This window comes from Siphateles boraxobius, unplaced genomic scaffold, assembly GCF_051911475.1.
Source record: "Siphateles boraxobius isolate OS27281-9 unplaced genomic scaffold, OSU_SipBor_1 12, whole genome shotgun sequence".
Classification (NCBI taxonomy): Eukaryota; Metazoa; Chordata; class Actinopteri; order Cypriniformes; family Leuciscidae; genus Siphateles; species Siphateles boraxobius.
This window is the reverse complement of record NW_027508722.1, coordinates 32,988,880-33,014,636: the sequence shown is the minus strand read 5'-3', so window position 1 is coordinate 33,014,636 and position 25,757 is coordinate 32,988,880. Positions and strand designations below refer to the sequence as shown.

The 25,757-nt window shown below is 43.0% G+C and overlaps 1 protein-coding gene across 1 annotated transcript; it reads right to left on the bottom strand.

Moving 5' to 3' along the window:
* Positions 1–7,805: 7,805 nt before the first annotated feature.
* Positions 7,806–11,280, bottom strand: LOC143725863 (uncharacterized). The gene is made up of 7 exons (XM_077218682.1): positions 11,227–11,280; positions 11,088–11,155; positions 10,805–10,989; positions 9,463–9,617; positions 8,813–9,276; positions 8,470–8,678; positions 7,806–8,268 (listed from the first exon to the last, which is right to left on the bottom strand). The coding sequence occupies exons 2-7, from the start codon at positions 11,101–11,103 to the stop codon at positions 8,059–8,061; spliced, it is 1,239 nt and encodes a 412-aa protein (XP_077074797.1). The 5' UTR covers positions 11,104–11,155; positions 11,227–11,280; the 3' UTR covers positions 7,806–8,058.
* Between the last annotated feature and the right edge of the window lie 14,477 nt (positions 11,281–25,757).

Here is a 25,757-nt window from a genome sequence, read left to right as displayed (position 1 = left end):
AGCGCCTGAGCCCATCGCCTGCCCGCCAGCGCCTGAGCCCATCGCCTGCCCGCCAGCGCCTGAGCCCATCGCCTGCCCGCCAGCGCCTGCCCGCCAGCGCCTGAGCCCATCGCCTGCCCGCCAGCGCCTGAGCCCATCGCCTGCCCGCCAGCGCCTGAGCCCATCGCCTGCCCGCCAGCGCCTGAGCCCATCGCCTGCCCGCCAGCGCCTGAGCCCATCGCCGGCCCGCCAGCGCCTGAGCCCATCGCCGGCCCGCCAGCGCCTGAGCCCATCGCCTGCCCGTCAGCGCCTGAGCCCAGCGCCTGCCCGCCAGCGCCTGAGCCCATCACCTGCCCGCCCACGTCTGCTGATCCAGAGACTGTACCCATACCTCAGCCAGTGTTTGTTCTGGAGCACACCACACGTGAGTCCACACGAGAAAACACAGCGCTGATTGTGATGTCTGCGGCGATTCTGTGTGTGTGGGCTACACGCACAGCAGCTCTGGCCCATGAGTCCAGTTCCGAGTCCAATGATGTACTGGCCCCGTCCAGTTCCGAGTCCCATTATGTGCTGGCCCCGTCCAGTTCCGAGTCCCATGATGTGCTGGCCCCGTCCAGTTCCGAGTCCCATGATGTGCTGGCCCCGTCCAGTTCCGAGTCCCATGATGTGCTGGCCCCGTCCAGTTCCGAGTCCCATGATGTGCTGGCCCCGTCCAGTTCCGAGTCCCATGATGTGCTGGCCCCGTCCAGTTCCGAGTCCCATGATGTGCTGGCCCCGTCCAGTTCCGAGTCCCATGATGTGCTGGCCCCGTCCAGTTCCGAGTCCCATGATGTGCTGGCCCCGTCCAGTTCCGAGTCCCATGATGTGCTGGCCCCGTCCAGTTCCGAGTCCCATGATGTGCTGGCCCCGTCCAGTTCCGAGTCCCATGATGTGCTGGCCCCGTCCAGTTCCGAGTCCCATGATGTGGTGGTCCCGTCCAGTTCCGAGTCCCATGATGTGCTGGTCCCGTCCAATCCTGCGCCGGAGCCCGTTGATCCTGCGCCGGAGCCCGTTGATCCTGCGCCAGAGCCCACTGATCCTGCACCAGATGCACCAGAGCCCACTGATCCTGCACCAGAGCCCACTGATCCTGTGCCAGTCCTGTCCAGCCCAGAGTTTCCTTCGCCACTGATCCCGCTTAGTTCAAGACCCTCTTTGCTGCTGGACCCCTCGTTTCCTGTCAATTTCCCCATTAAAATTTTGGGGGGCGCAGTATACCTGCTAGGGGGACTGCGGAGGTCTCTCCGACGAGGTTCCCAGTACCACCATGGCGACCTGAAAAAATATATCCACCATGGCCGCCCGAAGGGTCCTCACCGCCATGGCCGCCCGAAGGGTCCTCACCGCCATGGACGCCCGAAGGGTCCTCACCGCCATGGCCGCCCGAAGGGTCCTCACTGCAATGGCCGCCTGAGGGTCCCACAGCTCCGCCCTGGACGCCCGAGGGTTTGACAGCTCCGCCCTGGACGCCCGAGGGTCCGACAGCTCCCCCCTGGACGCCCGAGGGTCCGACAGCTCCCCCCTGGACGCCCGAGGGTCCGACAGCTCCCCCCTGGACGCCCGAGGGTCCGACAGCTCCGCCCTGGACGCCCGAGGGTCCGACAGCTCTGCCCTGGCCACGCCCAAAGCCGGGTCCGACAGCTCCGCCCTGGCCACGCCCACAACCTGCTCCGACAGCTCCGCCCTGGTCACGCCCACAGCCTGCTCCGCCCTGGCCACGCCCACAGTCTGCTCCACCCTGGCCACGCCCACAGCCTGTTCCACCCCGGTTCCCCGAGCTACCAGCTCCGCCCTGAAGGCTTCCCGTCCCTGCACCACCATGCCCTCGTCAGCCTCAAGGGCGCCCACCCCAGAGTCCTGCACGGGTTCGGGTACCCGACGGGTGACCCGCAAATTTTGCTCAAACGGGTGAAAAATATCCAACTGTGTCGGATACGGATGCGGGTCGGGTCGGACACGGGGAAACGCAGGTCTAAACACGGGTTCAAAACAGTCACGTGCAAATGTAAAAATGAATGCATATTTTTAGGAACACATCTACAAAACTATGCCTGCCCTGTATTTCAAGTTGATAAAATATTTGTTTTTAGTTTATTTGAGCCCGCGCCCTCCCATGAGTCTCTAGGCCTAACGTTACATTCACTTTTAAAAAATCACAACCACTCGAACTGCTGCATGAGTCGTCTAGATGGATAGTGAGGAGTTGAAAAAAAAAATAGCTAGAGGAGATTATAAAGTTGTCGACAATACTTCATCGAAACTCAAGTCAAGTGTGTGGGAGAAATTTGGAGTCATCTCTGATGAAGAAAGCAACATTGTGAAAGGCTTTGCTGCATGCAAAACCTGCCTTAAAGTTTTCGTGTTCGATAGCCGAAAATATGGAACTTCGTCGCTGAGGAAGCACGCAGATACCTGCAGTAACAAACCGAACACCAGTTCTATCGAACAGTATCTTTCAAAGGGGACAGAACTGAAGGTGCCTCGTAGAGATGATAAGGACACCATAACCAGGCTGTCTGTGAACTTTGTATGCAATGATATTAGACCCTTTGATGCAGTACACGGCGAGGGATTTTTTGCATTAGCACAAGGGTTGATAGATGTTGGTGCTCGGGCTGGTTGTGTGGATGTTAAACAACTACTGCCTGACCCTACGACGGTTTCTCGTGGTGTTAAAAAATATGCAGAGGAGATTCGCCAAAAACTAATCCCAGAACTTAAAATGCAGTTGGAGGAGAGTAATGGAGCTGTAACATTGGACATGTGGACTGACGATTACAGAAAAAACGGCTACCTTTGTGTTACTCTGCACTACATTAACAATAAGTGGGAGCTTATCGAACGAGTGCTGTGTACCTCTGAGTGGGACAGTTCACTGCGTAAAACGGCTGACAATATTAAACCAGCCATCATCAGCGCATTGCGTAAATTTGGCATTGATGACTTCTACTCCAAACTCGTGTATGTGACAGATAGGGGCGCAAATATTGTTGCAGCCCTGCGTACAGTGACCAGATTGAGCTGCGCTGCCCATATTTTTAATACTGTCCTGTACACTACATTCAAACCGTTACAGGAGGATATGTATGGGGAAGAAGTAACTGCAATGATTGACTCGGCCAAGTCACTGGTGACATATTTCAAGCAGACCAACCTCCAGGCTCGGCTGAAAAAGACTCTTAAAAACTCTGTAGAGACACGTTGGAATTCCCTGCATACAATGCTAGAGTCTATCAGCAGTCAATATGAAGACATCCGCGCACTTCTGGAAGAGCGAGGGGAAGTTGACCGCCTCACAAATTTGGATGAAGAGGTCCTCTCCGACTTTGTTGCATTCCTGGAGCGATTTAAGGAAGCCACTAAAGCGTTAGAGGCATCGAAAACCCCGACCCTCCATCTAACCATTGTTTGGTATGAGCGCATCAGACGCCACTTGCGAGCTTCTTCAAATGATAGCATGACCATTTCCTCACTGAAGGAGAAATGCCTCCGTATCCTCCAGGACAAGTTCGAAATTCATCGTTTGCACAGACTTGCAATGTTCCTGCATCCTAAACTAAAAAGTATGAAGCTACTTGCTGCTGACAGTGAAGTGGCAAGCGTGCACAGTGAGATGCGGCACCTTGTGAAAGGTCAGTATTAATGCAACACAGCCACAGGGGGAAAAAAAATTATATTTTTATTAAATAACATTTGAAACCCTGTATAAACTGAACACCAAAATAACAATATTAACTATTGAGAGGTTCATGAAAAATGTCACAAAGAAACCACCCGCTTCGGATGTTATCACCCGATTGAATGGACATTATCAGTGGTTATAAGAAACGGCAAAAGTAGCCTAATGATTATTGAATAGGCATATGTCAAATATAGCCTGGAGACAGAACAGTCTGTTTTCTTTCGTTTTGAATTGTTTTGTTTAAAAGTACACATTTCAAGCTTGCTATATATTTATCAGGTCTGTGATGCATGTAGCTTATACACTGAGTTTCGTTAATTTCTGCAGTTCATGCGCCGTTGCCTCCGCTCCGTGTCCTGATGCCTGATATTACTTGTTATTTATTAAATTCAGACAATTGGTTATAAAACATTGATTAAAATTAAGATAAAATTAATACAGAACGAAATTTAAAGAACTTTAAAGAAATGCTTTATACAATAAGAAACTTAATGAAGTGGTCAATAACGTCTGCCCACTCTGTCTCCCGACATATTGCACAAATTATGATCTTAGGCTACTATGCTTTTCACTTCTCATATAATCAACATTGATGAAATAATATATAAATATATATAAAATTGTGAAACTAAATGTTTTCTTTAATGCCTAGCGCCTACCACACGTAGGCCTAATAGCCTACAGTAGCCTACCCTATATAATTTCTATGTCGGAGTGGGATTTGAACGAAAGAAAAATTATTTGCCACCTAAAAGTTACAGATTTTTTTGTGTCACACATAGGCATTGTGTATTTCCCTCATATTAAATATAAAACGCATGAGTAGTCTGATATTTCTCCTTTATTAAGGGAGTATGGATGGATATATAAACAGACGTTTCCATATTGGTATTAAATGCATTTTCATTTATAAAATGCAGTTTTGACTGCAAATGTCACGTCCATAAAATTTTTGCACCACAATATTTGTTTACATTTATTATAGACCTTAAGGGTAACCGTGGAAGTCCTGAGGAGGAGCAGTGCCACCACCCCCCACCGGAGAAGCGAGTTCGAGTGTCGGCGGACACTTTATCCGACGTGGAAGATTCCAGTGATGAGGGCCAGCAGTATCAGGACGAAGTGGCTGCTTACATCGATCACAAATCGCCAAAAGATGACCATTTTGACATTTTGTCATGGTGGTAAGACCATGCTCACCTTTTCCCTAATATTGCCCAGATTGCGAGGTCTATCCTCGCCATCCCTGCATCCAGCGCTGCAAGTGAGCGAGACTTCTCCTGTGCTGGATACGTTATCCAAGAGCGGAGGAGTCAGCTGAAACCGTCAACAGTGGACAATGTGCTTTTTTTACACAGCAATTTAAAACACCACAAATAGGATCTAATCACCTCGCACTGGATTCATAAACGGAACAGTTTCACGTCTCAGCCCTAATTGTAAGGCTTATACCTAGTTAAGTAGCATAATGCACAGGCCGGTATATGTAGCGTTTAGGGATCGCATACAACTGGACTTTTCTTTCATTTAAAATTATCACATAGCCTACACTGTTGTTATTGTCTAATTTAAAACTGTTAAGTAGGCCTATGTGTGGTGTTATATTGTTTGATGTGCTAGACGAAATTGCATTGTTTTGTGGTAACGTTAGCCATGTTCTGTATAGGCTATCGGCTTTTTGACAGCTTCGGCTGTTGTCCTTGTATTAAGGCAAGCCGCCAAAGGCAATAAAAATTTGAAAAAAGTCTGTCTATAATGTGATTGGCTAAACTGATTTTATTTCGGGTGCGGGTCGGGTCTCGTTCTATTTTAAGCGGGTCGGGTCGGGTTGCGGATTTTAATTAGTGCTGCTGTCGGAAATCGGGTCGGATGCGGTTTTAAGCACTGCGGGTACGGGCGGGTGCGGATTTACAAAATCGGACCCGTGCAGCTCTCTGGCCCACCCTCCCACCCCTTTGGATGTTATACGGCGCGAGGACGCGCCTTTGGGGAGGGGGAGGTTCTGTCACGTTTTCTATGTGTTATTAGTTCAGTTTTGTGATCTTGTTCACCCCCGTCTTTTGTGATTTTGGTTCAGTCCTGTTAGTTTCCCGCTCCTCGTTTGTGTTCAGTTTCTTCACCTGTGTTCTGTTTATTATCCCATTAGTCCCTGTCCATTTAAGACCTGTGTTTTCCCTCAGTGTTTGTTGGTCGTCGTCGTTGTATGGTTGTTTTCTGAAGTCCTGGAGTTTGTTCTTTTGTTCCTGTTTATTCCTGTAAATTCCTTTAAGTTGAAGATTGTAAATAAATCAACTATACTTCAGTTCCCGTGTCCTCGTCTTCGGCCTCCTGCAACAACCCTGACAGCAGCGCTGTTTCACTCGCTCTAACAGTTACACTATCACACTAAACGGCATTTGAGTGCGTTGAATGTTGTTAGTTAGGTTGTGTGTTGGCTGTATGAGACTAAGTACGTTAAGCTAGATCAACATTAGAATAACATACAGATCATATTCTAACATTTCATCATGTTGAACTAAATAACATTGATTAACATTGATAACATTTGTTTTATGTACATTTGCTCACCTGTCTAATAAAGTACATGCAACACTCGCGTCTCTGTCAAGTGGAAGTTAGTCGCAGACGTGGAGCTCTCGGCATCCCGAAAGATGTTTATCTTCGTTTTAGTCCTCTTTTTGTCTCAAAGTCTGCTTGCCATGATCCATAATGTTTGAACAAAACAACAACAGCGTCCTGCTAGGCATAACGGGCCAGTTGTCAACGTGTGTCGCCATGGTTATTATGGCAGTACGAGGTCAAACCTGGCGGAAACCGAGGGTAACGCGGATATGACGTCATTGACTGGCGACTCCTCACCCCTGCTCACACGCCCCGTTTCCTTGGTGAAAATCGCAATTTACTCACGATTTACAAATTGTTTGTAGCATTTGGGATATTGTAAGTAATCAACTAAACAAAATATATAACATTGGCCTAGTGTTTTTGGACATTTTACAGCAAAAATCCTACATATTGTACCTTTAACTGATAGGCCTATTTACATCTGTGTACTATAGTGTGGTGCATGGAGAAAACCAACAAACATGTATATGTAAGGAATATCTTCTGTTGGGTTTAAAATCCAGAAACATATAATAGTCTAAATTGCTTGCTTTCAAATACATTTCTTGGTTCCGGAAGGTTTTTTTCCATTAATTTTTTTCCATAGGGATTTTTTTTCTAAATCATTTATTTAACACTTTTTGCTCCATAATGAGAAACTAATGATAATGATATTTCAACTCTGCAGTCAAATTCAATCCGTTATGTGGCATTCAATGAAATGCTTTATATATATATATATATATATAGGCTGATAATAATACTAGTATATATTATATAATATATATAATATTACCCAAAATTGGCCTAAAATAATATAACTAAAGTACAATACTAATACGTATTGCAGGACTTGTACTGTTATTAGACAATTTCTAATAGATTGTAAGATTGTGTAAGCCATCTTGTTGATATTTCATGTTTCCCTCTAAACACGTATGCATCTTAAAGAGGTTTACATCGACAGAGAACAGTTTGTGTTCATGTGAGCAGCAGAGATTCATTTTCATTATTACAACTGGTAAGTACATGTGGTTCCATACCTTAGTTACATATTAAGTACATTTTGTTGCATGTTATTACATTTTGTATTAAGTAATTACTCTATTACACAAACACCATAAAGTGTTACCATAAAATGATTACACAGCTTTTCTATCTTTATATCCAATGACTGGGAATTATTTTAAAGGCTATACCAGCAAGGTTATACACTCAAAACATGTTCAGTATGACACTATGCCACCAGTGAATGAATGTTTTGATATAGTAATCATTATCCTGATAAACTGTGTTGAAATCATCTTCATAATGGAGATTATTCATAATCAGAATGAAACAATCAAATATTTTTTAACCTGTATAATGTGACATTTGTTTGTGCATCCAGTGACATCAAAAGTAGTTTGAGATGATGAAATATTTGCTGCAGAAACTTAAATCTATGACTTTAGACAAAAAAATAGACATTTAAAAAATTTTAAAACCAAAACAAATGTCAATAATGATATCAAACTTTATTCAGAGAAGCATTCATCCATTTAGAACTGTTCAACAAGAGTCTTTGCAAGAGCTCATAAAGAGATGATACATGTGGAATATATATAGAGTGTTTTAGGCATTAAGTAAAGAGGATTACAGAACTCTGCAGTTTACAAGTACAGTGTTTAAAAAGGCTAAACATCATGATATCAGGTTACAGGCATCACAAGGCAGAAAACTCAAATAGGAGACGTGTGTCAGCGCTCTGATCATTCAGAAATGGCAGGTTTATCAGAGGATGTCACAGCTTGTGGTGTGTCTATTTCCTCCAGTCGTTTCTTTACACTTTCGTACTCTATTTGCCACTCATCCTTGGAGAGAGAGGAAGGACTGACCTCCAGAAACTTGTAGGCATCTTTGGTCTGGAGCTTAAACATGACAGATGCTCTTTTACAACCGACACCAAAACAGCACCAAGCCTGTGGAATTAAAACATTTACAAGTTACATTACACTTTTAGATGAAGCCTTAGTAATGGCTGGACAAAACGAGACTGACATTTAGGAGGGAACAGACAAACCTTTACCGCAGGTACAAATAAAGAAATAAAAAAATAAATATATATATTTTAGAATATCTTACTGGAAATGTTCTTGTAATCATATGAACATGAATTTTACCTCTGTGGCTATTTTAATTGAATCAAGAAATTCATCTTTTAGTTCGGCAAGGTCTTCGATAAGATCTTCTCCAACGAAGGTCTTCTGTTCCAGGTTGTCCAGCAGTTGAGCAACATTCTCCCAGAAGTTTTTGAGCTGAATCAGAATTTCCTGAATTCTTGTCAAGCTTTTCTGAACTTCATTTAGATGGATGGGGTCGGGTATGAGGTCTGCAGAGGGGAAATAAAGGTTTCAACAAGCCACATGTTCGCTCCCTGCCTTAAACTAGACTTGAATGTTGACACAGTCTTAAGCATGACTTGTCAAGTAAGTATACTTAAAATATGAAAGAAAACCGACTCACTCCGGTCAAAACTGGCTCTGGCAGCCTTCATCTGCCAATCAATCATCTGGAGTTCGATTTGCCACTGCTCCTGTTTCACAGCAGTCTTATCAGCGATGAGGATATTCAATTCAGCTTCAAGAGCCTTCAAATGTGCAGTATGCTCAGGATCATTTACAGCATCATAAATGCTTTTAACAATCAGCCCGATGAATGGAACGATTGCAGCGAAGATGCCGAGGCCTTTACTTGTTTTAGTTATGGATCTGGCAAATTCTTGAATCTCTTGGCTTTTGCTGTTTATCTTTTTCTCAATTTCAGTAAGCTCTTCTGTGGTTTTCTGGAGTTCAGATTTCATTTTATTCTGGTTTTTTTTAATCATCTTCAACTCTTGGTCTTGTTCTGTAATCTTTTTATCTGTATCTATTTTTTCCTGGATAACATCACTGGTGGATGATGCTACATCTTTGTTGTGTAATTCATACCTATACAATGTTGAAGAAACGTTGCTGTGAAATTAGCATTTTATAACAATGGGCTGTGTAAGTAGCTTAAAAGTTTATCTTAAAATATGTTCATACTTTTGCCTGATTATAGCAGTTGCATGTAGAAGAAAAATTCAATTGCTCAAGGTATTTTGAAATATGTTTTCATGAGGAAAATATTCTTACTTCTCCACTATCCTTTCCACATCATTGATAATGTCTTTGATCCAGATTCGTGCTTTTTCTAGGAATTTGACCGCCAAAATCGGCTTATTTTTCTCCACAGCTGTCACCAACATGGGAAACAGTGACTGAACCAGGTTTTCACTGGTCAAAATACACTAGAATTAAGAGACAAGTATCTTAGAATTTAAAAACCGACAGTCACACTGATGGTGATGAAACATTCAGAAATCTTGTTGCTTGTATTTGTCCTGTAATTATTTCTGAAATGCTGTTCATAATGCTGCTGCATTAACTGTTTTTAATATAATTTTAAGTAAAAGTGCCCCTATTATGCTATTTTAAAGACTCCTAATTTTGTCCTTAAGGTCTCCTACAACAGGTTTACATGCATCAAAAGTCAAAAAACTGTTTTGTTTTATCATAATATACATTTGCACATCACCACATTTTTCAATGATTCTCAAACGACTCAATGGATGAATCAGTCTCTCTAAATCCCTCCTTTCCCCGAGGTCTGTTCTGCTCTGATTTGCCATGGCCCAGTCTTTTGTGATTGGTCTACATGCATTTAATCATACTTACAGGATGTGATTCTGAAGAGCAAGTTGATCCAAATATACTGAGTACTGACCCATCTTTCACGAGCAAGTGCTTTGCGAAAGTACAATTATGAACTCAGAGATTTAAAAAGAAGTTGTCAGCAAAATGACGTTTGAGAGCTGGTCAAGTTGTTTGCGGGCGGACAATGTACAACATAGGCGGGAATTATGTAAATGTTTCTTCTAGTGGCGTAGAACAGTAAAGCAGTGGGATTCGGATAAAAAATACTCGTAAAGGCGGTTCAGAGTCGATTCTTTCTTTTGCAAGACAATAACTTTTTATCGTGCACTTTCGAAGATACAACTTTGCTGAACGTTTACAATCACAAACAACTATAATACACAATGCATGAAATGAAATATTCGAAAACCCATAATAGGGGCACTTTAAAAATTTAAAGTTATAAAAATGTAAGAAATGCATTTATAATTTAGCTATAAGAAGCATATCAAACCAAGATGATGGGTACAAACTCTTAGGTTATAAAAGATTTTTACCTAAAATGTCAGTTAAAAAAACTGAACATTTTTCATGGCTCACATTATGATATTATGACATATTATTTATTTATTTACAGTTTAAGGAGAGACTCTCATAACCAGTTTAGCTCAATCTAATCTCTAGCTAAAAGTTATATGACATGCTATTTTACTACAGACCCTTCATGTTTGGTGAGTTGACACACACACAAAAAAAAATCTTGGTGACAGATACTGAAATCAAGAGAAATCTGAAACAGTACTTTCAACATAGTTGCATCAGAAGAGCCGAACAGAAGCTGGGTTTCCACAGCCCGAGTCCTGATGATTCTCTCCAGGTTGGAGAAGTTGCCCAGGCACAGGTAAGAGAGATTGTAGAGAAGCGCTGTCTTTTGGGCAGCAGGGAGAAGCTCTTGTACAAACCCCGGGCTCCACTGGGACACAGCCACTGGTGAAGAAACATTGTATATTTTAAAAGAATGAAAATATCACTTTGATGGCTGGTATTGTTTCCAGATCTGTTTGATGAAATAAGAAAATACTTGCTTTTGCTATCAGCCATCCTTTTTGTAGGTTTACACAAAAATGTGTCAATGAGTTTCTCCAACGATGTACTGAAAGCAGAACAGTTTTAAAATTTAAAACATGAAAATGATTATAAAAATGTTAAGTAAAACTGACTTACCTTTGTTTTAGCAAGTGATATGGAGAACAATGTATCTGGTGCTTTTATACTAAAGCTATGACCTTCGCCTTATTTTTCTAGTTTCCTATAAAGCCTCCGCCCTCAGAGAGAATGAGTTCAAAAGTAACTGAAATTTAACTTCTGTTTTTGGGGGCCGCTTGAGTCATGGAGGTTTATATGGTTCGGGTTCATATGTTCAATAAGTGGTTTTGTTAATAGTTAGCACGATTGCTTACAATTGCTTGCCTACAGGCAATCTAATTAAAATATCATAACCGATCAATCTGTACCACAGTTTGAATTAACTCACTAGTTACACAGCTTAAATATGTAGGTACTTCCAAATAACATTAACATTATAGACCGTTACTCAGTGATATGCTTTGTAAGGACAGGGAGCGGGGGACTCGCGCCCATGGACGCTCCAGGCGGTGCGCTGGAGTGAGTTGACGGGGGGACGGTCGAGCTCGCTGCAGGCCGCCTGGGAGTTGGAGGGGAGTTGCAAGACGACCACCATTCAACCCGAAAATAGTCTTATAACCATTCCAATAACTCCTAAAGCTGTTCAGTTAAGCTAAAAAAAATTGCATAGTGCTGCTTTAACAGAAGGTCTTGTCTTTTACCTCAAGAAAACAAAACAGCCTTCTATCAGCCTGAGAGAAGAGCAGAAGCAGGAGACGAAGTCGAAGTGATAATAATAAAGAGCAGAGTGTAATGTTTCGTAATGCAGTGAAGAAACAGTTTTGTAACAAATTGTTTTATTGTCCTTTCAGGTCCATATCAGGAACAGCAACCGAACATCTATTACACTGGCTTCCATTCTCCACACTCTACAGGTAAGTGTTATACTACTGACACCTAGTGGTTAGTTTCAATACTTACAATTTATCACTACATACAGGTGCTGGTCATATAATTAGAATATGTCACGATTCATGAATTCACTGTTTCCTTCTTGTCTCGTGTCTTTGTTGTTATACGTGTGTGGGTGTGTGAGTAGGGGGCGTGATCAACCCATCATCGCTGATCAGCGCACAGCTGGTTTCACTTTCATCACCAGCTGCAGCTCATCCACCTTACTCTTCTTATACTCACCGTTTTGTCCTCTCCTTTGTCAGATCGTTGTCGCGTGTGTGTTCCTGATCCCGGTTGGCGTCCAGTTCATGTGCTTTGTTCCTGTCCTTGGTTTCCGGTCGTGTCTTCGTCTCTGTGTTCTGGATTACTCACCCCCATCATCATCGTCGCCTCTTCTCATCATTCCACCTGCACTCTGTTGGCCATCGACGTCCCTGCGCCACACCCCGTGTTCAGTCACCATCAGATTCTAGTTTTACTTGCATATTGCTTCCTAGCCATTATTGCCGTGACAGAACGACCTGACCCTCATGGAAGCAGCAGGTGAATCGTCAGCGTCTCTTCAAGTGTTCGTAGACAACAGCATGCAGAGGATGGATTCCTGTGAGAAGAACATCAATGACACAGGGAGAGCAGTTCAAGCTCTAGAGGCGCAGGTGTCCGAGCTCACCCAGCAGTTCCAACTTTTGCGAGCTCCCACTACGCCACCCAGACCGCCTGTTCCCCGCACACCACCAGCGAACCCTTCCTCGACTACCAGTGCCCAAATTATATTCAGGTGAGCCCAGTTTCTACAGGGCATTCCTCACTCGATGCTCCATGCATTTTGCACTGCAACCCAGAACCTTCAGTACGGAACAATCCAAGGTAGCGTTTGTTCTAACGCTGTTATCAGGGAAGGCGGCGCTATGGGGGACGGCGGTGTGGGAGAACCAAGACCCATGCTGTGCCTCGTTCCAGACACTCGCCGCTGAGATTAAGCGAGTTTTCGATCGGGCAGTGCCCGGGAGAGAAGCTGCTAGAATTCTTGCTGATCTACGTCAAGGAGAGAGATCTGTATCAGATTTCTCCATCGAATTTCGGACATTAGCGGCTGAGTGTCAATGGAACGAGGAGGCGCAGTGGGACATGTTCCTGCATGGGCTGGCTGACCGCATCCAGAGAGAGATTTATACCCTGGATCTGCCCACATCCCTCAACGGGCTTATAAATCTATGACTGTGCCATAGATTTACTGCCAGATAAGTCTCCGCCTAAGGGCAAGTTGTATTCGCTTTCTACTCCAGGAAGGGAGGCTATGGAGAAAAATATTTCTGATTCTTTAGCAGCCAGATTCATCCGCCCTTCTTCTTCTCCAGCGGGGGCGGGGTTCTTTTTTGTGGGGAAGAAGGACGGGTCTCTGCGACCTTGTATTGATTACCGAGGGTTGAACAGCATCCCGGTAAAGAATATTTATTCTTTGCCGTTGATGTCTACAGCCTTCGAGAGGTTGCAGGGAGCGTCGGTCTTCACAAAATTGGATTTACGTAATGCTTATCATTTGGTCCGCATCAGGAAGGGGGATGAGTGGAAGACCGCTTTTAATACCCCCAGGGTTCACTTTGAATATTCGGTAATGCCATTTGGATTATCGAACTCCCCAGCGGTCTTCCAGGCACTCGTCAATGACGTGATGCAAGATATGGTCGATCAGTTCATATATGTCTACCTGGATGACATATTGATATTTTCTTCTTCTCTCCAGGAACATGTGCAGCACGTCCGACGAGTGCTTCAGAGGTTGCTAGAGAATGGGCTTTTTGTCAAGGTGGAGAAATGCGCGTTTCATGCACAGTCTGTTCCTTTCCTAGGGTACATCGTTTTCGTCTGAGGGAGACAGCAGCCCCTCACCGACAACTGGTTTGCAGACAGACGGACCGGAATTAGCTGAACGGGAGATCAGGTAGGTACACGAAGCAGGTAAGGTTGATTGTAGACTTGGAGATTGTCTTTAATGCTGTAAGGCAGGAAGTCGAAGGTGTATCGACGAGACCAGACAGTGAACTGAGGGAACTGGTGGTGTATTTAAGGTGTGGGTGAGTGGGTCCAGATTGCCGGCAGGTGATGAGGACAGGTGCAGGTATTCAAGTATTCAGGGGATGCGGAACGAGTGGGCGGAGTGTGGAGGTCTGGTGCTGATGGTGGTGTATCCAGGACAATTATTGGTAAATTGGCTACAGCAACACGTGTGATGTAATGTGTCCTTGCTTGCTCCAGCTGGGGTGATGCTTCCAACATTAAACTGGATATATAGTGCTCAACATATGCTGCTAACATCAGGGTTTATTAAAGGGGTGGTATAATGCCCTTTTCACAAGATGTAAAATAAGTTTCTGATGTCCCCAGAGTGTGTATGTGAAGAATTACCTCAAAATACCCCACAGATATTTTTATATAGCATGTTAAAGTTGTCACTTATTGAGGGTGAGCCAAAACATACAGTTTTTGTGTCTGTCCCTTTAAATGCAAATGAGCTACTGCTCCTGGCACAGGGGGCGGAGCTACAAGAGCTTGTGTGTGTTGGTTTGTTAGCAGCTCCGATGACCTCACACAGACAGACAATGAAAATTTCAAAAACTTTTAGCCTTTTATGTTCAAACCAGTTTTTGCAAACCTACATATTTGTGCCTAAATATAAACAAGTATCAGATTCAGCTTGTTGCATTAAACCATCCAGCTGTATTAATGACATGTGTTGCTTAATTCTGTGTGAACTGCAATTTTCCACCAAAATTACTCCGTATTGTGACGTATTTCCAATGAAAAGGATAATTGAACAGGAAATCTCCATTTCTCATTTCTATTGGCATATTGGCATATGGTTTTGTTTTGGGGGGTTATTGCTGCTCTCCCTGCTCTTATCCATGCTAGGCTGCATGGATGCACAGGGAATTCTCACCCAGAACGGAACCGTACTACCAATCCAAACTGTATGCTAATTGTCAATCGTATTTGACGATAATGGTCCTGACTGAAATCAAGCTTAGCATCAGTTCTGGCAGGTCACGTTAGTCAAGCTCGCATCAGCTGACTTTCAGCTGATCCACGTCTATCTATAGGAATATGATGCCTATCACTGTATTCATATATAAGCTCCTTCAGTATTATCAGCAGCTATCGCGTTTCTCAGGAGCTAATTACCCTCCTCCCTCCCCAGGTCCTTCTCTTCGTCCAGTCAGGATTTGGCATTCAGATTCCTCTTGAATCAGAATAAATTCTTGAATTGGCATTGGATGATAGCCTTAAGGCAGTCACGTGTCTCACAAAACAAATCAACTCCCTTATGGTAATGTACAAGTAAGATGAGAAACACTCCTGAAATTGTAGCTAATAAAGGTGCTTTCAAATGATTCCAAAGTGGCCCTAATATTGATCCAATCCACGTATCCCTCTCAGAGGAGAAAAGACCAGTATCCTCATTAAGTTTAGCTGCTTGTTCATGCAGAACTTTAGCTAAATTGTACTCTGTCAAACTGAACGTATGAATATCACAGGTTGCTATTGAAAATCTTGAGATTCTTCATTGCCTTCATAATACCCTCAAAACAAATAAAACTCTCCAGACATGAATACAAAAGATGACGACTTTTACTGCTAGAGATGACTAATGATTTTTAAGAATCTTCTGAAATTTGGCACTTCTGAAAGGTAGGTTTATGTATGTGTGTATATGTATCCCCGGGCCACGGACTTGAGACTATCGTGGTATTTTCTCACTCAAACCACTGCCTGCTGCTGCTTCTGATTGCTTTTATGGGGAAAAGCTGCCCATAACTGCGGGTCTAGGATCAGTTTTCTCCCTAATAATAGCGGTTCTGGTTCTCAGCCCGCCACCCAAGTGCCTTTCTGTCAAGAAGTGCAAGGAGAGCTTACCAGGTTGTGGACGGCACCTTTCACTGCCAGAAATTATTGCCTGAGTAGCTCCTCCCCCTTCACTACCCTTCACGGAGGATAGGTGAAGGGTTACGAGGCTATCCCTCCAGTGGAGCGATCGGCCTGGCGGTCCACCTTAGTGGTCTAGGAGCGCCATCTCTGGCTCAACCTGGCCGATATGGGGGATCCGGACAAGGTTCTGTTCCTGGACTACCCTATTTCTCAGGTCCGGCAGTTGGGCGACGCGGTAGAGAACTGCATCCAACAGTTGTCTCTCATCCCCCTCTTGTGTCGCCAGCCGGCAGCTGGGTGCGGTTCAAGAACCCAACTACACCTTCTCATGCACCCCCTGCCGACCCGTGGAGACAAGTGAGTGTTGCATCGCACACTCAGACCCCGCTTCGGGCCGCCCCCGGGCCTTCCGAACTAGGTCCCTTCCCTCCACCTCACTGCCCCACCCCGGGTACGTCTGTGGTGCCTCTGGCCCCCCTGGCCTGGTCTGGGAAGCCTGGAGAGTGCTTCCCAACAGGTCCAGCTCCTCCGTACTGTAGTGTTACAAATTTATTAAAATGTTTAATTTAGGTTCGAATACAATAGTATTTTAACTGAGAAAGTTCTGCACACTGTTTTCCATTTTGAGGCATAGATGATGAGATTCAAAGAAGATTAAGTCAAGCAATTCAGGTGTCTGACATTAGCTTTTGTCTGTATGCACTTCCTGGCCATTAAGCTCTATGATAATGTGAAGGTATGGGTGATACAATCAGGCTGATTGGATTAGCATCTCAAACCTCTGAGTTACACTGTTATGCTGATGAGATCAGGGCTGTGGAATTTCCGGTAAAGTACTGATTCCTGTACTTCACATTTACATGCTTTGTTCAGATTGCCTCCCCATCAATATGTAAATCCCTCCCCCTTGGAAAGATATAAACATTGGGTTTAAGCTATTGAGTTAAGACTTGGTGACTACAGCATCGCAACAGCAAAGTCCTCAATAAAGAGTAACTTCTGCATTGAAAGATATCCCAACGTCTCCTGGTCTCTGAAGGAAACATTTCCAACAGTTTCATCAGACTCGGCTATACGATTCAGTTCGCCCGGTGTCTGCCCAAGTTCAGCACACTTCGTTACACGTCAGTGTTGAGCGAACATGCCCCTGTCGTCCGTGAGGGGCTGCTGGCTTATACTTTCATTTTGTTGTTGAGTTATTAAAGGTTCTTCTGCAAACTTGCCTCCAGTGGATTAATACAGCTGAAAGTATATTTAAAAAATACATTATTTAATATCTTTAAGTTGTAATATATTTAAGGGTTGTGGAAGAAATGTTATCTTAAAGATGTCTGTGACCATCATATGACAGTAAAAGAGCACACACACATCTCATTCTAATATGGAATTGTATTGGAATGGTAAAGAGTGTTGGTACGTGACAGGAGGGCCTCCACTCAAGTATACAATATGATGAACAAGTCTAAGTCTAAGAATGTTCCACCTATGGTTGAAAATACCATCATTGGCCTAGAAAAATAACATCCTGGGAGTCAAAACTATAGAGGAGGAAGGATGCCCTCCCTTCACTTTTACACTGTGGAGCCACTCTGTGTGACTATGACCTTTTCTTGCAAGAAAATAAACCTCATAAAATACAATTGGAAATGTTTGTCTCTTATTCAGTGATAGAATTTTGTTTGCCACCACAGGATACATTTGAGTATATATTTTAAGTTGACTTATTCATGCTTGGAATTCACTTCATTACTTGGACATTTCTTTCAGAAAGTGTTAAAATGTATGAATAATGTGTTAAGCCAATTTTGAAAATGTTTAAATATATGTAGTGTACAATTGACTATTGTAATTGTGACTCAAGTCTAAATAATATGTTTAATAAGTTTACATGTGCAGAGAAAAAGCATGTTATATAATAGATTTGTTTCTCAACCCGTAGCCACAAATTCATAATCTGCACATTTTGCACATCTGTTGTTGTGTAATATTCAGTTACTATGAAAAATTGTGCAAAAAAATTGTGCAAAAATTGTGTTCCTTTTTCGTAGGAACTGAATTTTACACATCAATATATTGTGAAAGCATCCGGGCCAATTTAGTCCCAAGTAGTATTGAAATTGTCCTGATTCTGCCATCATGTCTTTGATTCCTCTTGTCTTGTGGCAGGATCATGACAGAATCATGTTTTGTGTACAAGCGCATGGCCAATTGTTTGGCCATGTGCTTGTGTTGTCTCGTTACGTCACCCCCCCCCCCCCCCCCCCCCTTGTTATCCTCGTCTTGTCCTTATTGTTTAGTCAGCTTCACCTGTTCTCGTCATTAGTGTTCCCCCATTTAATCCCCTGGTGTTTGCTGTCCTGTGCCGGTTCATTGTTTCATACCTTTGTAATCACCCTCGTGAGTATCCTGTTAAGAGTTTTGTCAAAGAGCTGTTTAGTCTTGTGTCTGCTGAGAGTTTATAGTCTAGTTAACTGTCCAGTCTTAGTCTAGTGTTGTTAGTCTTTATTTTTCCCTACCAGTGTTGTTTGCCCCCTCGTGGGTTTTCTTTTACCTGTTTTCTGTCTTTAATAAACTTTGTGTTTTGCATACTGTTTGCGATTGGGTTCGTTCCCTGAAATTCATGACAGAATGAACCGGCCAAAGAAGAACCCAGCAAGCAGTATGTCCTCTCAACTCCAGCGACAGTTGGAGTTCCGTGAACAATGCTGGTTGTCGGCTCCCACCGACAGAAAGGGGGTCAACCTTCCAGTCCTGCCCCAGGGTGAGCGGATCCTGAGAGATTATGCCAAACTTTGGGATCATTTCTCCCGGGAGGAGCCACAAGCTTCTTCCTCGAGTTCTCCACCCTCTGCCTGTTTGCCAGTGATCCCGGAGGGTCGCGTTATAGCCGTTGTTACGCAGGGGAACCAGGTACACTCCACTTTGACTCCTGAGGCGTCATCCGCACCTGTTAGTCTCTGCGGTAAACGAGGGAGACGGATCTCGTGGGAGTCTGCTTCGGAGTCCTCAGCGACGGAGTCAACCCTACCTGAGACTGTCCTCCCACCACCAGTCACGGTTCCTGCTGTGCTTCCCCAACCGGTCACAAGTCCGGCTACGGCCTCTGCCCCGCGGCCAAAGAGAAAGAGGAGGAAGAAGGGAGCTTCCTGTTCCCCATCGCCATCTTCTCCTGAGTCCGCGATGGTTTTTCAACCCGCAACTGCAGTGGTGAGCGCTGTTCCCGAGTCAGCTGCAGTCGACGCGGTTCCCGAGTCAGCTGCAGTCGACGCGGTTCCCGAGTCAGCTGCAGTCGACGCGGTTCCCGAGTCAGCTGCAGTCGACGCGGTTCCCGAGTCAGCTGCAGTCGACGCGGTTCCCGAGTCAGCTGCAGTCGACGCGGTTCCCGAGTCAGCTGCAGTCGACGCGGTTCCCGAGTCAGCTGCAGTCGACGCGGTTCCCGAGTCAGCTGCAGTCGACGCGGTTCCCGAGTCAGCTGCAGAGATCACTATTTCCGAGGCTGATATGTGGAGTGCTTCCTCCGTATCTGATGTGAGGAGCGCTGGTTCAGGTTCTGTTGCAGAGAGCGCTGACCTCGTTTCAGTCCCGCGACCAGCCACAGTGTCGTCTTCCACCTCCACACGGCCGCCTACAGTGTCGTCTTCCACCTCCACACGGCCGCCTACAGCTTCTCCTGTCTTTTGTCCTGTTCTGTGACCTACTCTGCCCCAGTCTGTTTCTCCCATGGCTTCTCGTGTGCCCCCACCCAAGTCCGCCCGGAATCCTCGTTCCAAGCCCTCGTCCTGTAAGCCCAAGAACCCCAGTCCACCTTTTCACCCTGGACTACATCCCACAAACTCTATTGTTCCTCCCCCCCCTCCAGTGTTTGTTGTTCTTATTGATGCACCCTAACCCTGTTGTCATGTATTCGTGTTTGCCGTTATTGCTATTTGTCATGTTTTGTTGGTTTGTGTCGATTTCTCAGTCTGTCATGTCCCGTGTTTGATGTCCCCTTGAGGAGCGTCTGGTAGCCGCTCCTTAAGGTGGGGGTTCTGTCATGATTCTGCCATCATGTCTTTGATTCCTCTTGTCTTGTGGCAGGATCATGACAGAATCATGTTTTGTGTACAAGCGCATGGCCAATTGTTTGTTATATAATAGATTTGTTTCTCAACCCGTAGCCACAAATTCATAATCTGCACATTTTGCACATCTGTTGTTGTGTAATATTCAGTTACTATGAAAAATTGTGCAAAAAAATTGTGCAAACATTGTGTTCCTTTTTCGTAGGAAATGAATTTTACACATCAATATATTGTGAAAGCATCCGGGCCAATTTAGTCCCAAGTAGTATTGAAATTGTCCTGATTCTGCCATCATGTCTTTGATTCCTCTTGTCTTGTGGCAGGATCATGACAGAATCATGTTTTGTGTACAAGCGCATGGCCAATTGTTTGGCCATGTGCTTGTGTTGTCTCGTTACGTCACCCCGCCCCCCTTGTTATCCTCGTCTTGTCCTTATTGTTTAGTCAGCTTCACCTGTTCTCGTCATTAGTGTTCCCCCATTTAATCCCCTGGTGTTTGCTGTCCTGTGCCGGTTCATTGTTTCATACCTTTGTAATCACCCTCGTGAGTATCCTGTTAAGAGTTTTGTCAAAGAGCTGTTTAGTCTTGTGTCTGCTGAGAGTTTATAGTCTAGTTAACTGTCCAGTCTTAGTCTAGTGTTGTTAGTCTTTATTTTTCCCTACCAGTGTTGTTTGCCCCCTCGTGGGTTTTGTTTTACCTGTTTTCTGTCTTTAATAAACTTTGTTTTGCATACTGTTTGCGATTGGGTTCGTTCCCTGAAATTCATGACAGACATGCTTTCTGTTGAATGTAGGTGCATCTTTAGACTTTTCGCCCAGGCTTGTTGCAATAGCAGTTGGTCAGTCTTCAGTCTTCGTTCTCCTTTCAGCCCTGCATGAGGAGGCTCCATTAAATGGAGTTGCACCATTCATAGATATGCAAATCATCCATCAAATATTCAAACCTCCACAAGAACAGGCACTGAATCTGGGAGCAAACGAGTGAGAAAGTGGAACAGCAATCCCCGTCCACATCTGTTAACTTAGGCAGCAGGGATCCTGTGATTTAAAAGAGCATACAGCACAACAAACAGCAAAAGCAGACACATGGCATTTGTCATTGGTCAGAGGTTTGATATGGTCAGATTAAAATTAGTTTCTGGCAAAAAGCCCTTAAATTGATGTACTTAAAAATATGGTCAAGGGAGAATAAAAGAAGATCTTACAAGCTCTTACACTGGAAACATTTAAATAAATTGCATTACAACAAAACAACAAATGCTGGTTTAAAACCACATTTCATGAAAGTATCAGCAAAATATTCAGTGTAACCAAACACAGAGATTCAACTGATTTAATGTCCAAAAACATTGTTGAAAGACAAATGGACAAAATACAAATAAGCAGGAATCAAATAAGTTTCAGAAATATTTCAAAAGCATTAATGAGAACACAAATATTTTTACTTCAGTAAAAATGAGAAATACTGACATATGTTATCAAATATTGATGAATGATAACTTAAGTGATTAAGTAAATCCAAAGAAAAACAAAACGACCAATCACTCTATGAAATTCACAGTTATAATTCAGTCTAGATGTAAAGACTTAATTAAAATTGTATGCATTCATTTGTGAGGCAGATTAAATTATTCATGGGGTCAAGATTAATATTAGAAACCGATAATTTAATAAATTAAAGTTATTTTTCCAGAAACGCCTGAAAAGACATACACGCTGAATTCCTTCGACCAGACCATTGGATTCCGTGGTTGGGCCAACGGGTGGAGCTTACAATATACTATGTATTTTGTGTTTTGAAAACACTCATAATAATACATTTGTAAAGTACTTACAACACAAATAAATTACACATTTTAATATCACTAATCAAGCATGTAATTAGTCCCTAAACAGACATGCACTTAGAGTATACTAAGTATACTTAAAGTTGTTCCAGTTAAGCACAAAGTACACTAAATACACATAAAATTATGCTTTACTACAATTAAATTACAACTAAAATATACCTAGTACAAAATGAGTTGTTCCAAAATATCATACTTCAAGTTAACTAATCATTTAACACACTTGAAGTACACTGATAATTAGTCTGGCTGCAAGTACACTTAGCTCTTTTTTTTCACTGGGGTTCACTCGGTAGAAAAATTTTGTTTTGTAAATAACACAATTGAAATTAATGGCTACCTTGTAGGGTCTTTAATAAATAAGTATTTTAATTGCTAATTCCCTTATGACAATTAACCACAAATTAACTATGGTTTTACTACACTAACCGTAGTTTACCCTTACCCTAACTTTAAGATAAATTCATTATTTGTACTGAAGTAAAGTTCAAGTATATTTTTAATTATACTTAATGAATAAAGTATACTAATATCAAGTATACACTTTTAAGTGTACTATTTCTGTCATGATTCTGTCCTGTATCCTTGTTTTATTCTAGTTCTGAGGCAGGATCATGACAGACTCAGGTTGTGTGTGCAAACACATGGCCTAATGTTTGGGCTATGTGTTTGCGTTGTCTTGTCGTTTACCACGCCCCCTTGTTCTCCTCGTTCAGTCATTATTGTTTCATCAGTGTCACCTGTGCCCTTGTGATTATCTCCCTTATATAATCTCCTTGTGGTTGTTACTTGTTGCTTGTTCGTTTTGTATCCTGTCTGTGAGTAATCCAGTCTACTGTATTGTCAAGTCAAGCTTATTGTCAGAATTGCTCTATGTTCATTGTCAAGTTCGGCGTCTAGTTATAATCAAGTCTTATCTGTGTTTGTTTTGCCTTGTCAATGTTCGTTTGCCCCCTTGTGGGTTTTTGTTTTCTGTTTATAAAATAAAACTGTGTTTAGAGAATACTGTCTGCGCTTGGGTTCGTATTTGAAACCGTGACAATGTCTTTATGGACTGTGCCACCTTTGGACTCCATGTGTGTGGCCAACGGTGCCAAGTGGGGATTTGTAGGATTGAAAATAATCCAAGAAATTTTAAATGATGACCGTTCATTTTGTGTTTTTTGTTCTGATTTTTTTCTGATATTAAGTTGGGTGTAGGGTTTTTACAATTTGTTACTTTTTTACTTCTAAGCAACAGAATTTTGCAGAGAATAGTTTTGGTGTTTGAAATGTTTAACTGCAGTTTGTTAAATTTGAACAAATGTGCATCACGTTTTTTATGCCATTCCCCAATAGGGGGCAGTCGCTCAACGCATCTGGTTGCGCGCACGATAATGTGCGATTTATTTGTATTATACATAGGTAGTCACATCAGGTTTATAACATGGAATATTAACAGATGTGGAAGTCCTATTAAAAGAAAAAAGGTCCTGACATATCCGAAACATAAACAAGTGGATGTTGCTTTTGTGCAGGAATGTTATGTAACAGATAATGAAGCGCTCAAATTCAAAAGAGTATTTTATTCATCATTTACAAGCAAACAAAATGGGGTTATGATCCTTATAAAGAAGAAACTGAACTTTGTAATGTTAACGGAAACTAAAGACGATGTTGGGAGGATTATATGTATAGAAAGCCTCATTAATGGGGTTAAAGTGATGCAATGTATATTATTAATAAGGTAAACAAGATTCTTGGTGACAAAGAGGGGCAAATCATTTTGGCTGGGGACTTTAATCAGGTTATGGATGGGGTTCTCGATAAGAGTAAATATCAGGGACCCTCAATACCAAGTGATAGGGCTGCCCTTCTTTTGCTAACAGAGGATATCGGATTGACAGACATGTGGCGCTTGGTAAATCCAACAGAAAGAGAATATACTTTTTTATCTCATTGCCATAAATCTCACTCTAGGATCGATTTTTTTTCTTGCTTTCAAACTCTATCACTGATCAGGTAGTAGACTGTAAAATTGGAGCAATAGTATTATCAGACCATGCGACTTTGGAATTGGGTATAGCTCTAAATACAGAAGCTGGTAGAAAGGGAAGATGACGTTTAAATACTGCATTATTACAAGATGAGGAGTTAGCACATTCTTGGCTGGTGATCTGACTTCCTTCTTTGAATTGAACGTAGGAAGCATTGATAAGTTGGCGTCTGAATGGGAGGCCTCAAAAGCATACATTAGAGGGAAATTGATTGCACAGGCAGCCAGAAAGAAAAAGGAAGGAAGAGACTTGGTTAAGAACTTTGAAGCAACAATTTGTGCACTGGAGAAGGAGTTGGCTAGACATTACTCTAACGATTTGTATCAGGATATTTGTAAATACAAATTCCAATTACATGAGATATATAATAAAAACAGCAGAATATGCTCTACTTAGACTACGGACAAGGTTTTATGAAGGAGGTGAAAAAGCGGCCTAGCTCCTGTCCAGACAATTAAAACAGCAAAATGCTGCTAACATTATTCCGGCAATTAAGAAAGGAGATTCTATGGTATCATTGACAAAAGATATAAACAAGGTTTTTCAAAAGTTCTATAAACATCTATATTCATCTTTAGGTAGTCTGGATGGAGAAAAACTAAAACAATGTTTTTCTAACATGGAGTTACCTAAATTAGATGTATTGCAATCCGAGTCTCTAGACCTTCCCATTACACAAGAGGAGGTTAGAGCTGCAATAACTTCTTTGAAATCTGGCAAATCCCCAGGGGTGGACGGGTTTCCAGCTGAATATAATAGAAAGTATGCTGACATAGTGGCCCCAATTCTAACAGAAGTCTATATAGAGGCATTTGAAGCTGAAGTATTGCCTAGTACTTTCATGGAAGCATTGATAACACCGATACCTAAAAAAGATAGGGATTTAGCAGATCCGGCTAATTTTTATTAATGTGGACTGTAAGGTGTTGGCAAAGATTTTTGCTTCACGTTTAGAAAAGGCTCTACCAAGTATAATTTATAAGGACCAAGTGGGCTTCATTAAAGGAAGATCATCAGCCGATAATATGAGAAGGCTAATTCATCTAATGTGGCTAAATTCTTCAGAAAACACCCGATCGCAGCTATATCCTTAGACGCCGAAAAGGCTTTCGACAGGGTGGAGTGGGGCTTTTTGGCCGCAGCCCTGTCGAATTTTGGATTTGGTCATACTTTTAGGTCCTGGGTTAGTTTATTATATAAAAATCCTAGAGCGGCAGTGATGACAAATGGCATGACTTCCTCTTTTTTACAGTTTCAAGAGGTACTCGTCAAGGATGCCCATTGTCCCCGTTATTATTCACAATAGTCTTAGAGCCTCTATCCATTATGATCAGGACAGACTCAAACATTATGGGAGTAAGGGGGGTAGAGGAGAGGATAGAACATAAGTTAATGCTGTATGCGGATGATCTTTTTGTTACGTGTGGGTTTTTGTTGTGTCTTGTATATCACGTGATCCCTTGTTTGTCATGTGATCCTGCCATGTGTCTTGTCTTTTGTTTGTTGGGGATTATTTCCTCTTGCTACTTCCTGCTCCCTCGGAGACGAGGCAATTAAATTGTGTTACCGGCTGGGGGCAAAGGAGGTCAACCCGAGGGAGCTTCCCAATATCTCTGGTCTGGACTGGAGAGAGGCACTCTCCCGATGTCTGGAGAGCTTCCTCCCATGGTACGCCAGGTCATCATCTTACCTCCACGCCCAGCTGGATTTTCACGTCCAGCCAGAGCTTCCCGTCAGCCACGTCCAGCCAGAGCTTCCCGTCAGCCACGTCCAGCCAGAGCTTCACGTCAGCCACGTCCAGCCAGAGC

What these genes read in the sequence shown, in the direction of transcription:
- LOC143725863 (XM_077218682.1), bottom strand. An exon ending in CTGATGCAACTATGTTGAAA is followed by an intron (nt 9,618 to 10,804) that starts GTACTGTTTCAG and finishes TCTTAATTCTAG; the next exon opens with TGTATTTTGACCAGTGAAAA. An exon ending in GTGGAAAGGATAGTGGAGAA is followed by an intron (nt 9,277 to 9,462) that starts GTAAGAATATTT and finishes AACATTGTATAG; the next exon opens with GTATGAATTACACAACAAAG.